The sequence below is a fragment of the Oryx dammah genome, unplaced genomic scaffold (genome assembly GCF_014754425.2).
Source record: "Oryx dammah isolate SB20612 unplaced genomic scaffold, SCBI_Odam_1.1 HiC_scaffold_3, whole genome shotgun sequence".
Classification (NCBI taxonomy): Eukaryota; Metazoa; Chordata; class Mammalia; order Artiodactyla; family Bovidae; genus Oryx; species Oryx dammah.
The window spans coordinates 24,601,920-24,615,372 of record NW_024070187.1 but is presented as its reverse complement, the minus strand read 5'-3'; the positions used below and the strand labels follow the sequence as shown (position 1 = coordinate 24,615,372).

General features: G+C 38.2%; 1 protein-coding gene across 1 annotated transcript in view; it reads left to right on the top strand.

The window, feature by feature from the left end:
- The first annotated feature begins 309 nt into the window (after positions 1–309).
- The window catches only part of LOC120861897 (microsomal triglyceride transfer protein), a 47,110-nt gene continuing 33,966 nt past the window's right edge, over positions 310–13,453 (top strand). Inside the window, exons 1-5 of the mRNA XM_040237800.1 lie at positions 310–487; positions 2,060–2,203; positions 8,631–8,738; positions 11,097–11,213; positions 11,504–11,643. Coding sequence (XP_040093734.1) covers positions 2,060–2,203; positions 8,631–8,738; positions 11,097–11,213; positions 11,504–11,643 — 509 coding nt within the window. The 5' untranslated portion in view covers positions 310–487. The remainder of the gene's footprint in view (positions 488–2,059; positions 2,204–8,630; positions 8,739–11,096; positions 11,214–11,503; positions 11,644–13,453) is intronic.

Here is a 13,453-nt window from a genome sequence, read left to right as displayed (position 1 = left end):
AGTTCAACCAAGGCAATATTTAGATAATCGGATTATTATTTAAAGATACAAACTAAATTTTCTGAAATGGAAGCTTATTTCTTTGTTAGTTGTTGTTTTTGTTGTTCAACCAATAATTTCAGCAGATGAAGTAGAACCATGTTTCATTTAGCAAAGATTTACTCCCGTTAACAAATATAAGCTCCCACTGGGTACCACTGTGCTGGAGAAGGAATGCACTGATGGCAAGATAGCATAGTCCCTGGCCTGCTGGGTGCCTTACAACTAAGACTTGACTTGTATCACTGTCTTTTTTACAGGTCACACAACTGGTCTCTCATTAAATAATGACCGACTGTACAAACTCACATACTCCACTGAAGTTTATCTCGATCGGGGCAAAGGAAACCTCCAAGACAGTGTGGGCTACCGAATTTCATCCAATGTGGATGTCGTCTTACTGTGGAGGAGTCCTGATGGTGATGATAACCAACTGATCCAAATTACAGTGGGTATTTTCTACCCCAGAGAGATGCAAAGATTAGATGTTAGCAAAGTCTTTGAGAAGTGTACCATTCAATAGCACTTGTTTGTGCTGTTGGCCATATGTTCATTGAATATTATCCATCACTAAAATAAGTAGATACACAGTTTTGAAGTTTTTGCTAATCAAAAATTATCTGATCTTTCCAAATTATTGAAACAGGCAAATGAAGGTGTCTACTGGTAACTGAAGTATTATGTTCAGTTCTATATGTCATATTTGTTGTTGTTCAGTAGCTCACTTGTGTCTGACTGTGATCCCATGGACTGCAGCATGCCAGGCTGTTAATATGTCGTGTTAATAGGTACAATAAACTAGAATCCATTTGAAATGTTCTGCATGTAAGGAGTATAGAATCCATGTCATATGAAAAGCAATTGAGACCATTAGTTGTGTCTGACTCTGTGCGACCCCATAGACGGCAGCCCACCAGGCTCCCCTGTCCCTGGGATTCTCCAGGCAAGAACACTGGAATGGGTTGCCATTTCCTTCTCCAATGCAGGAAAGTGAAAAGTGAATTTGCTCAGTTGTGTCCGACTTGTAGCGTGGACAGCAGCCTACCAGGCTCCTCTGCCCAAGGGATTTTCCAGGCGAGAGTACTGAAGGAGGAGAAAAATTGTGACCTTCTAGCTTTCCTGAGTTCCTTGATCTGACAGGTGGAATCACTAATGAGGAAGTAACCTATCCTGCTTTCTTCCTGAGGACAGAAACCAGGTGCTTCCCTGAATGGCAGTGTTTGGTCAGTTATGATGCTTTAGATTTATGTGTTGACAAAGAAGGTCAAATTAGATGGCCTTTGGGCCTCTTCGGACGTTAATATATGATTCCACATTTGCTTTTCAAGGACCTAAAAGCAATAGATTTCTTTAGTAAAGTCAGTTCTCCTTCTATACGTCAGTGTGAAGCAGGCACCAGGACCAAGATTTTCCTCATTGTAACTGGTGAGTAGTTGGTAATATACTTTATAATGAGGTACTGTTGCAATACATTTATCAAGTAATCTTTGCTTCTTTGGTTGTCTCTAATAGCTGTGTGTGTTTTCCGAGTTGGATCACAACTTTATCATCCATCTCCCCATTTCTCAGTAGAACAGTATTCTGCAGAAAACATTCTGAACCTCTTTGTTCAGTAATCAGATTGTTAGTGCTTAATTTTGTATGTATAGAGGTACAACAAGGCAGGATACCTTTCAAACAAATGGTACAGAAAGTGAAGAGAGCAGGCAGACAGCAACAGTTCAAAACAAATGAAGAGAGTGAAAATGACATTAAAGAGCCATATTCTAGACACAGTTACTATAAACCTGAAGTCACAGATTCCTTTAATGTCAGTATTTTTACCTAATTCAAAAATCTAATTTTTGAATACCTTCTCCTTTCTTTTAAAGATGATGGCGAGGTACTGTGAATCATGTGTTGAATGACAGAAGAAATTATGGCCAACCCTGTTTATTGCTTTACCATTTTATTTTCTAGGAAACTCTGATGGAAGCAGGTATAGGAAGTTTTTCTAATAGGTTTCTTTCCGTGATTCCAGATGAAAGATGTAAATGTTGAAAATGTGAATCAACAGAGAGGAGAGAAGAGCATTTTCAAAGGAAAAAAGTCATCTCAAATCATAAGAAAGGAAAACTTGGAAGCAATGCAAAGACCTGTGCTCCTTCATCTAATTCATGGAAAGGTAAAAGAGGTTTTTGGAGTTCCACGTCTTTTTTTCCCACAACTTCATCTTTTTCTTCCTTAGGTAGATATTAATATCATTTTAGGTGATCATGGTGTCACTACTTTTGTGAAAAATGGAATTTTTTAAAAAGAACTAATAAATGGAAGTCACAAATTAAATGTTTCATAAGTAAATCAAGGCACTGGATTCACTTATACTACCTAGCCATTTATTTCCCTATTTTTATGAAAAATCTTTATAGTAGAATCAAGTATTTGTTTATTGATGAGAGGCAGTATTAAAAGGTACATTCCTTATTAAATTAGAAAGGATCAAAAAGCTACTGTAACACAATAAGTCATCATAGATGAATGGTTAAATTCAGGAAAGTAGGCAAATTATAAGAATGAAATAATCTAAATTAGTTAAGTGATATGCATTTGTCCTAAGAGTATCAATAACTGGCTCAAGTACAAAACTGAAGCTTTTGAAGGGACATGACATTTCTAAGATAGAGTTGATTAAAAAAAGACATTTAGAGATTATTTTAAAGTTATGACTTTGAAAAGCATTTTATATACTAAAGTAATGAATGAGCACTATATGTTGGAAATTTGCTCTGAAAATTCTGTAAATGTGATTACTTACAATTTGCATCTCATCTCTTAAAACTGTCTTAGTATGTTTGGAATTAAAACACAATTGTGATCTGTGAATTTTCAGGCATTAAATATATGGGTTTATGAAGAGTATAGATGTTATATTGACATGTCAAAACATACTATAGTAGTAAAGATGAAAGCTTGCTTTCAGGAATTAATGTAGAAAAAATAGAAAGGGATCAGTAAAACTTCAAATCTCTAAAATTTCTCTAGATCAAAAATTTCCAGATTCAAACTAAAAATGAAAACAAATACTTTAAAATACAAATTTAAGACATGTAATATGTTGCTATTCCTGATGCTCATTTTTAGTAAAGTACTAAAAAAGGGATTCTCAAGAAGGATTATTGTATCATCACTCTCTTACAACCAAATATGAATCACCATTTCAGGAATGCTTCTCTCCCTTCTCTACTTGTGAAAATATTAATACTTATTATGCTTCAAGCTTTGCTTACAGGCCTTTTCTTTTGTAGCGTTCACACCCTTTTAACCAGCTGGAAATAGCTATCCCTCTTTAGAACCTTCTTAGCACTTTATAGCTCACTCATAACCCTTATCACTTTCCTTTTGGCCATTTGTGTTCATTGCTAGATGAACATTTGTGTTCATTGCTAGGTTTTGGTGAAAGAAATTGTTCTTCCTCTTTATATTCCAGCCCTTCTACTCTCTTCCTGAGCAAAGCAGTCAGAACCCAGTCTTGCACTGACTGATTCGATGTTCTGGAAGCCTTTCCCAAACGCTATGCTTCCCTGAGCCTACCCAGGTACTGCTAGTGGTAAAGAACCTGCTTGTCAATGCAGGAGACATAAGAGATGTGGGTTCAATCCCTGTGTTGGGAAGATCCTCTGGAGGAGGGCATGGCAATCCACTCCAGTATTCTTGCGTGGGTAATTTCATGGACATGGGAGCCTGACAGGCTACAGTCCATGGGGGTCACAAAAGAGTCAGATACAATTTAGCTAAAACATATTTAATGCTTAATACCTGCACTGACCAAAGGTATTACATGAATTCTCTCTTTTATCTCCATAACAGCCCTGGAAAGCAGGTGCTGCTTTTTCATCCTCTTGTAATAGATGAGGAAATCAAAGTTAAGAGAAGGAAAGAAACTTGCCTAGAGTCACACAATTAGCAAGTGGTGGAGCTGGGATTTAAAAGAGAGGGTCTGTGTGGAAACTTCTATGTTTTTCCTGTCTTTTCTAGCTGGAAAGTATTTGGGGAAAAAACATGTCTCTGGTTGCTTTGTAGTCTTCTTGTCATTCTTCACTGTATGTATTAACTCAGTTGATTTTCATATGGCCCAACTTTGTAAACAACAGGAAATACTGTTGTTTTTTCCTTTGGCATTCCATTGTGGCAACATGCTTGAGCCATAACATATTAATTGCATTTATAATCTAAGTGTGAAATGTTAGTCACTCAGTTGTGTCCAATTCTTTGTGACCCCATGGATTGTAGCCCACCAGGCTTCTCTGTCAATGGAATTCTCCAGGCAAGAATCCTGGAGTGGGTAGCCATTCCCTTCTCAATCCAGGGATCAAACCCAAGTCTCCCACTTTGCAGGTGATTCTCTACCATCTGAGCCACCAGGGAAGCCCAAACCAGTCAGTGCTAAAGGAAATCAACCTTTCCTTTCATTGAAAGGATGCTGAAGCTGAAGCTCCAATACTTTGGCTAAACCACAACCAACCATTTTATAGCCCTGTGGGCGGCAGTTGAGTACAAAGTCTTTGGTTACACATACAAAAGGACTCAGTGCCTCCCTGTACAAAGGCTGGGATGGAGCTGCCACATCATTATTTCAGTGACCCCAACGTGCCGTTTCTGCAGGAGCTGTTTCTTGCGGTGATTTACTGTAGTCACAAGTTAAAGTACATTGTGGTATCTTTCATTTATATGATTAAGTACTAGTTGGAAAAAACATGACCCTGGAGATAAAGAAGCCACGTGGAATTTTTAGCCACTTCACTGTCAGAAATATCATTATTTTAACTATCACATCATCTTACTATGGGGGAAATTATGAAAGGAAAGTCTGTACTGCTGATTGGCAGTTTTCTGAGAGTATTTTCTATCCCAGATTCAATTTAAGTTTTACTTCCTGAAATTTCTGTGATCTCAAGGTTTCTCACCAGCATGTATTTTTGTCTTTTCAGAGTCCAAATTTACATTATAAAAGATACCCCATGAAAATACTTAGATGCATGTTTATTGCACATATGTTTTTTTCATCTCCCTCTACTTAAATGTTTGGGTATGACTCTAATTTATTTACAAATTAAGTTGGAAACGTGACAGTTTTCTACTTAAGACTGACATGCAAAAGACGCCTCGTTACCACATGGATTCTTTTTTGGCCTGAAATGCTAATTCAATTAACTGGAATATTACCAGATTTCTATTTCTGGTTTTCACTCAGTATTGACTGAATTAATCACGTGGCTGCTGAGTCTGCCCTTCAATTTTGTTGTCCCTAGGCATTGATTTGCTCTCTGAATCTGGCAGCGTCGCTCCTGTGAAAGTGAAAGTGAAGTCACTCAGTCGTGTCTGACTCTTTATAACCCCATGGATAGTGGCCTGCACCAAGCTCCTCCACCCATGGGATTTTCAAGGGAAGAAGTACTGGAGTGGGTTGCCATTTCCTTCTCCAGGGAATCTTCCCAACCCAGGGATCAAACCCAGGTCTCTCACACTGTAGACAGACGCTTTACCGTCTGAGCCCCAACCTCCAAAAGAAAAATGACACCTTGAAAGCCTCCTAACTCTTTGTGTATTTCTTCACTTGTCTGTTTTACAAGGTACCATTTCCTAGCTATGCTCTTTCTTAAGTACATATGAAAGAGACATAAATAGCTTCAGCTAAGCAGACCAAAGAAAGTGACTAATCTCTGTTTGCTGTGATCCTTTTGGTTTAGTTTTGCTCTTTGGTAGGTTAATGAAGTTTTGCTTTCTCTTTTTCGTAATGAATGTGTAAATTGAAGGAATGTATAGAAGCATTTTTTTCTTTAAAAAATATGAATAATCCCTACTGATTTCTAGGGGAAATTGGCCCTCAAAATTTGGCCAGAAGAAGCGCTGCATCTCCTTCGTCACAACCCACCCTTATTCCTCTGTGTTTAGTTTCCTTGGGTTGATGGCTTACTTTGTGACTATACTGCTCTTTGGAAGCTTCAGGGACTGTGAATTTAGATAAGAGTCCTGTGCTCTTGGATATTCAGAGCTCATTTCAGAACGGAATGAAGTAATCAGATTTATGGCCTGAATATAATAAAACTCACTCAGTTCCTGTTGTGAAATAATGAATTTAAGATTGTGTCAGCCTCATGGATTAAACTTCAAAGTTCTGACTTTATTATTTCTTAATTACCACTTTATTCTGACAGTTTTTACATGTAGCTAGTAGGGACACAAGTGCTGCCTTCCCTCTGGGTCTCAGTGGTCTACATGGGTCTCAGTGGTCTGCAACTGAAGGGAGGGAATTTAGGTCCCAAAGGTTAGCGGGCATACAAAAGGAAAAAGAGACTTGTCATCTTTTCTAGTTCTATGGAGACAATAAAAACTAATAGGCGGAATGAAAAAGAATTTTCTGTCTCACACTTTGTGTTGTTCAGCCTGCCAGGAAAAAAAGTCTGTCACACTGTTTTCTTAGGGATATAGCAGTCAAGATCAGAAGAAGGAGTAGGAGGAGAGTATATAACCTTATATATGAAGATTAAATCTGTCAACTGGGTTTCTGAAATTTTAGGGAAAACTTTATAAGCAATTCAGACATATTTTATAGCTTGAAAGCAAACTGAGGGTACTGATCTGATGGTAGTACAAGTATTTTTCCTAGTTAATGGATCCTCTCACTTTCTGAGGTATTTAAGGCTCAGGCCAAAAATGTCCCAGACCGTAGGCATGTGCATATTGCTACCAGTGAGCCCTTCTGACTGTGTATGGGCTCAAGAAATCCAGTTAGGATCCTTTAATAGTCCTGATATTTGGAGATTAAGTTCTCCCAAATATTTGCAAGGAAAGTTACACTCTAATTCCTCAAAGGTAAGAAAGCCTAGTTTACAAAATAGAACATCAGAAACTCAACCTTGGTTCTGAGAAATTGTCAGTGATTTGTTTGAGAATATGATACCGTGGATTTCCAGACGTTGAGGTCACTATTCCAGTTCCCTTTTAACCTGGACAAACACAATCCCAACATTTATAGGTTCATCCAGTGTAATGACTAAAATTGATTGCCGGATAAAGTACCCGGTAAATCTGTCCCTAAGGCAGAGTATATGTAGAAAATAAAAATAGAAAATTTGAGGTACTTGTTTGAATTTTCAGGCAAAGTATTTTCATATAAAGTATGAGGGAGTTTTCATGTACACTAAATTGTTCAGATTGGTATCAATTGAATTTATTGCATAATGAGCGAGCTTTCAGTTTTACTTGAGAAGTCATGGTTGGTTTTAAAGAGAAATAAGAAGGCATTCAGGATATTTCTGGTAGATATGCATCTATAATTACCATAAACCTTGGGAATTTTTATAGGGAAGCTATATCCATCCTCTCCATTTCTAAATCATGTGATATGTTTGAAGTCAATACAGGGTAAAAAATGACAGCCTGCTTTCCAGAAAATTCTTTGTATTTTTATCCTTGTTTCTTAAACATGAACTAAATGATCAAAATGGTATGAGACATAGTTATCGTCTCTGTGCCTGTAAATGTCAAGGATGAAACAAAGCTAAGATAAGGCTTTTACTAATGCAGCCAAATCACAGTCCCCTTCCTCATTCTAGCCTTTTTCCTGCTTTCTGAAGAGAAACTCAAAGCAGTGCCTGTAGCAGGCCATGCAGTGTTAGCACCGTAAACCTCAAATCTTCCAACCTTCTGTGTCTCCTCATACCCAAGGCCAACAGGAATGCTCTGGAGAGCCAAACAACATCAGCCTTGTGGAATTTTGTCCATGGGCATTTTGGCCACGTGTGGGCCCTTATCATAGCCCTTAGAGGCCGTGCTGTCTCCGGATTCACAAGCATGGTGATTGCCATTCTCTACAAGAATCTATTTCTGTGGTTACTTTGAAAATTGATTAGTTTTTTAAAATTCTGTTTATACACTTTTGACTGTGATGAAGACTTGATTTTTGTCTTCGCTGCGCTGAGCAGGAATTCTCTAGCTTCAGGGGCTGCTCTTCCTTGAGGGGCAGGTTCCTCATTGTGGCGGCTTCTTTTGTTGCGGAGCATGGGCTTTAAGCGCATAGGTTGTCACATGTGAGCAGTAGTTGTGGCACTCCAGCTTAGTTATTCTGCAGCATGTGGGATCTTCTTGGATCAGGAATCAAACCCATGTCCCCTGCGTTGGCAGGCAGGTTCCTAACCACTGGGCCACCGGGAAAGTCCAAACATTGGTTAATTTTTGTTCCAAGCAGAATTACAGGTAGGGAATATGTTGACATGCTTGAAGAGAATGTTCCTGATTTCTCTTTCTTGGGCAATCCTTGTTTTCACAGAAACCCTATCCTGTATCAGTACTCTTTTTCCTTTTCTGTGTTATTACCATCATAGCCAAAGCCTTCATTATCAGCCTCCTGAAATGTCATATTTTGGTGGTCTAGCTTTTTGAAATATAAATGGCTTCTTTTCACAAAAAATGAAGTCCCAGCTTTGAACTAACAGATCTCTTTCTCCCAGGATTGATAGGGGTGAGAATCTAACCTTTCCTGCTATTTATTTAACCAAGTCTCATAAATGATCCATTTATGCTCTATTTATGTTTATTCTTTTTTTACCTAGATCAAAGAGTTCTACTCATATCAAAATGAACCAGCAGCCATAGAAAATCTCAAGAGAGGCCTGGCTAGCCTATTTCAGATGCAGTTAAGCTCTGGAACTACCAATGAGGTACTTAGTAATATTATTAAGCATCTAGAATCTTATTTGTTAATATAGTTACTAAAATTGTTTATACGGGTTTCTATTTGGAGAAATTCAGTAAAAAAAAAAAAATTTACTCCTATGGTAATGATTAGAAAAGGTGAGTTGGGTAGTTGTCTCATTTACATATGAAACAAATTGTCCTTTACCCCAATTTGTATTTGAATACAGGGGAAAAGAAATTAGAATCAGTTATACTAAGGAGACCTGTAGAATGACTGAATGATCAGTTCAGTTCAGTTCAGTTGCTCAGTCGTGTCTAACTCTTTGTGACCCCATGGACTTCAGCACACCAGGCCTCCCTGTCCATCACCAACTTCTGGAGCTTACTCAAACTCATGCCCATTAAGTTGGTGATGCCATCCAACCATCTCATCCTCTGTCATCCCCTTCTCCTCCCACCTTCAATCTTTCCCAGCATCAGGGTCTTTTCAAATGGTCAGTTCTTCGCATCAGGTGGCCAAAGTTTTGCAGTTTCAGCATCAGCATCAGTCCTTCCAATGAATATTCAGGACTGATTTCCTTTAGGATTGACTGGTTGGATCTCCTTGCTATCCAAGGGAGTCTCAAGAGTCTTCTCCAACACCACAGGTCAAAAGCATCAATTCTTCAGCACTCAGCTTTCTTTATAGTCCAACTCTCACATCCATACATGACCACTGGAAAAACCATAGCCTTGACTAGACAGACCTTTGTTGGCAAAGTGATGTCTCTGCTTTTTAATATGCTGTCTAGATTGGTCATAACTTTTCTTCCAAGGAGCAAGCATCTTTTAATTTCATGGCTGAACAATAGAGACCCAAAAAACCTTGGAGAACATTCCAGTGACCTCACTGTACATCCCTATGCCACAGGGAAGTTATAAAAATAAAGATTCCCTGGATTTACTGTAGAGATTCTGGTTCAGTAGATTAGCATCTATATTTTAATAGTTTTCTCAGCTAATGTAGGTGCAGTCAGTTTGAGAAACTACTAGTCTATATGAACCCTTCCATCTAATAGATGAAAACAAAGGTTAAATGACAGAAGTTTAGTGGCTCCCCAAGTATTATATCTAAAGCAGAGCTGAGTCCAAGTTTTCTTGTCTGAATTCAGCCAGTTCATGAGCTGGTAAGAAAATCTGATGGCAAGGCTGGCCTAAGAGAATGTTGGTTAGCTTGCTGAAAAGACTGAGGGTAGAAAGACTGGCTTGTAGAGCCCAAAGGGACACCTCAGAGAAGCTATACAGAGTCAGTATTGAGATGTATTTGCCTACATTCAAATTATTCATGTGCCTTATAGTGAGCTGAATTAATGCCACAGGTTTTAAAGGACTTAGCTCATCAAAGCATGTGTGTGTTTGCATGTAGACACACACATACACACACACACACAGCCTACACATAGTATTGAAAGTCAACTCCCCTCACCCCATAATTACCCATTTGAGAGATTTTGATTATGACTAGGTCATTTTTTGGGGTTCCAAAATCACTGCAGATGGTGACTGCAGCCATGAAATTAAAAGATGCTTTCTCCTTGGAAGAAAAGTTATGACCAATCTAGACAGCATATTAAAAAGCAGAGACATCACTTTGCCCACAAGGTCTGTCTAGTCAAAGCTATGATTTTTCCAGTAGTCATGTATGGATGTGAGAGTTGGACTATAAAGAAAGCTGAGCGTCAAAGAATTGATGCTTTTGAACTGTGGTGTTGGAGAAGACTCTTGAGAGTCCCTAGGACAGCAAGGAGATCCAACCAGTCAATCCTAGAGGAAACCAGTCCTGAATATTCATTGGAAGGACTGATGCTGATGCTGAAACTGCAAAACTTTGGCTTGATGCAAAGAACTGACTCATTTGAAAAGACCCCGATACTGGGAAAGATTGAAGGCGGGAGGAGAAGGGGATGACAGAAGATGAGATGGTTGGATGGCATCACTGATTCAATGGACATGAGTCTGAGTAAGTTCCAGGAATTGGTGATGGACAGGGAAGCCTGGCCTACTGCAGTCCATGGGGTTGCAGAGTCGAACGTGACTGAGCAACTGAACTGAACTGAACTGAACTGAGGCCATTTGTCCAATTCCTATTAGACATTAGAGAGAAGTAGGAAATCATTTATTATTCCTGGGGCAATAAGAATGTGCTCATAAGACTCAAAGAGGATGGAAAGGAATCCACATGCTGTGGGAAACACTGAATTCTTCTGTCTTCCTATCTTGTCAGAGAAAGGAGTCCTGCAATGCGTATTAGAACCCCAATTTTTAAGCTACTTGCCACTGGAATTCAAATGGTTCATGTGAGAATCCCATCTGAAACATTGTATTTTGGCTTTTCTTTTTAGGTAGACATCTCTGGAGATTGTAAAGTGACCTACCAGGCTCACCAAGACAAAGTGACCAAAATTAAGGCTTTGGATTCATGCAAAATAGAGAGGGCTGGATTTACGACCCGACATCAGGTATGCTCGCTATCACTTTCTTTGAGGCAACCAAGTTCTTTTTGCAGAGATGATTCAGCAATAATAGGTGAATAAAGCAGCAATATAATTTGGGAACACTTGTAATTTTTAGTTTAGGGTATAGTATTATATAATATCAAATGAATGGATTTATCTTAATGTATTGTAGGCTTGTGTGTTGAAGGAATATGAAGGGAGCATTCTTATGAAGATGAAAAGATAATTTGCTATTTGGCTTGATTCAAAGATAAAAAGCTGATTGCTTGTTACAACCACATTTATTTATTTAGGTCTTGGGTGTCACTTCGAAAGCCACATCTGTCACTACCTATAAGATAGAAGACAGCTTTGTTGTAGCTGTGCTCTCAGAAGAGATACATGCTTTGAGGCTGAATTTTCTACAATCAATAGCAGGCAAAATAGTATCGAGGTAAGATAATGCTTAAATTTTCTTTACTGTTCTTTAATGTATTATTAAAATTTAAAAATATATATACATATATATACATGCACATAAATTAATAATTTATTGCTTCCTCATTTTGACTGTGAGCTCCTTTAGAACAATGATTATGTCTTGTTCATCTTTATTTTTCATATTATGTATAATAGTATGTGGCATGAAATAAATACTTAATGTTTTAAAATAGGACTTCATTAAAAATAGTTTATTGAATAGAATCTAAATTTTAAAAAGGCAAACACTTTGATTCATTCTTATTTATTTTCTGATTTCTCTATTAAATGCTTTTAATGTTTAGATTTAAAAAGTGGCATTTGTGTGTTCTCTCCTCAAGATTATTTTTTTGTCATTGTTGTTAATAAACACAAAAATGTTCCACTGTAAAGTGATATGACAGAATTTTTGCTGCGATTTATAGTACTTACATATTCAAAACTGTTATTTCAATTTGAGAAAATTTCTCTGGTCAGAATAGTTCTCACAGGCTAAAGGACTAGAATTTCAAATCTAAGAGTATGTCTTACTTTCAGATTTTACTTTAGAATAACACATCCTAGCATTAAATGTAAGTTATATCTTCTGCTATTATTTCTCAAATATTTCTTCTGAAGTAACCCTAATGTCAGAGGTAAATGGTTAAAATCTTGGTAGAAATGCCTCAAACCACAAATGTTTGAAATTTTATTGAAGTCTCCTCTGAATTAGAACCTTGCATTCTGCTTTGTACTACATCCATCTTGTTTTCATATAAAACTAATATTTTAAATTTAGGTTTATCGGGATTCCATTGTTCTATAACACACCACTCCAAACTTAGTAGTATAAAAAGCAGCAATCACTTTATTATTTTCTCTCATAATCGTGACGCTTGCCTTGATCCTGCTAGGCATGCCTTGCTTGGTGTGTGCTGTGCAGTTGCAGAGCTGGTTCACAGGCTGCTCCCTCACCTATCTAGAGTCTGGGCTGGAGATTCACATTAGGCTCCTCATGCATCTCTCTTTATCTCCATGTGGCCTCTCAACATGGTAGCTTCAGTAGCCAGACTTCTTACATGGTAAGAAGGTATGTGCTGCTAGCATGCCAGATGAAAGCTGAATTCCCTTTTGTGACATTGCTGTTCAGCCACCCAGTCGTGTCTGACTCTTTGTGACCCCATTGATTGCAATACGCCAGGCCTCTCTGTCCCTCACCATCTCCTGAAGTTTGCCCAAGTTCATGTCCATTGCATCAGTGATGCCATTCAGCCACCTCATCCTCTGATGCCCTCTTCTCCTTCTGCCCTCAATCTTTTGCAGCATCAGGGACTTTAGCGATGAGTCAGCTGTTCACATCAGACGACAAAAATACTGGAGTTTCAGCTTCAGCATCTATCTTTCCAATGAGTATTTTGGGTTGATTTCTCTTAAGATTGACTGGTTTGATCTTGCAATCCAAGGGACTCTCAAGAGTCTTCTCCAACATAAAAGGACTTAGCCTTACAAGCCATATATTGAAACTTCTACTGTTCTCTACAAGTCCTGGCAGTCACAGAGTCCTGCTCAGGTTTAAGGAGAGGGATGTAGACTCTACCTTTTGAAGGGAGAGAGGCAAGCTACTGAAAGGGCATATCGGATTATTGAGGCCATATTTGGAAAACAAGATTTCCTAATTGTCTTAGTAAGTGACATGTGGTTGTCCTGAAGATATCATTTTTCAGAGAGCTGGGCTAAAGCCCAAAGAGGTGACATCATATATCTTGCTCAGTATCCAGGCAAATTTTCTTTCCTGTAGTCTCTTG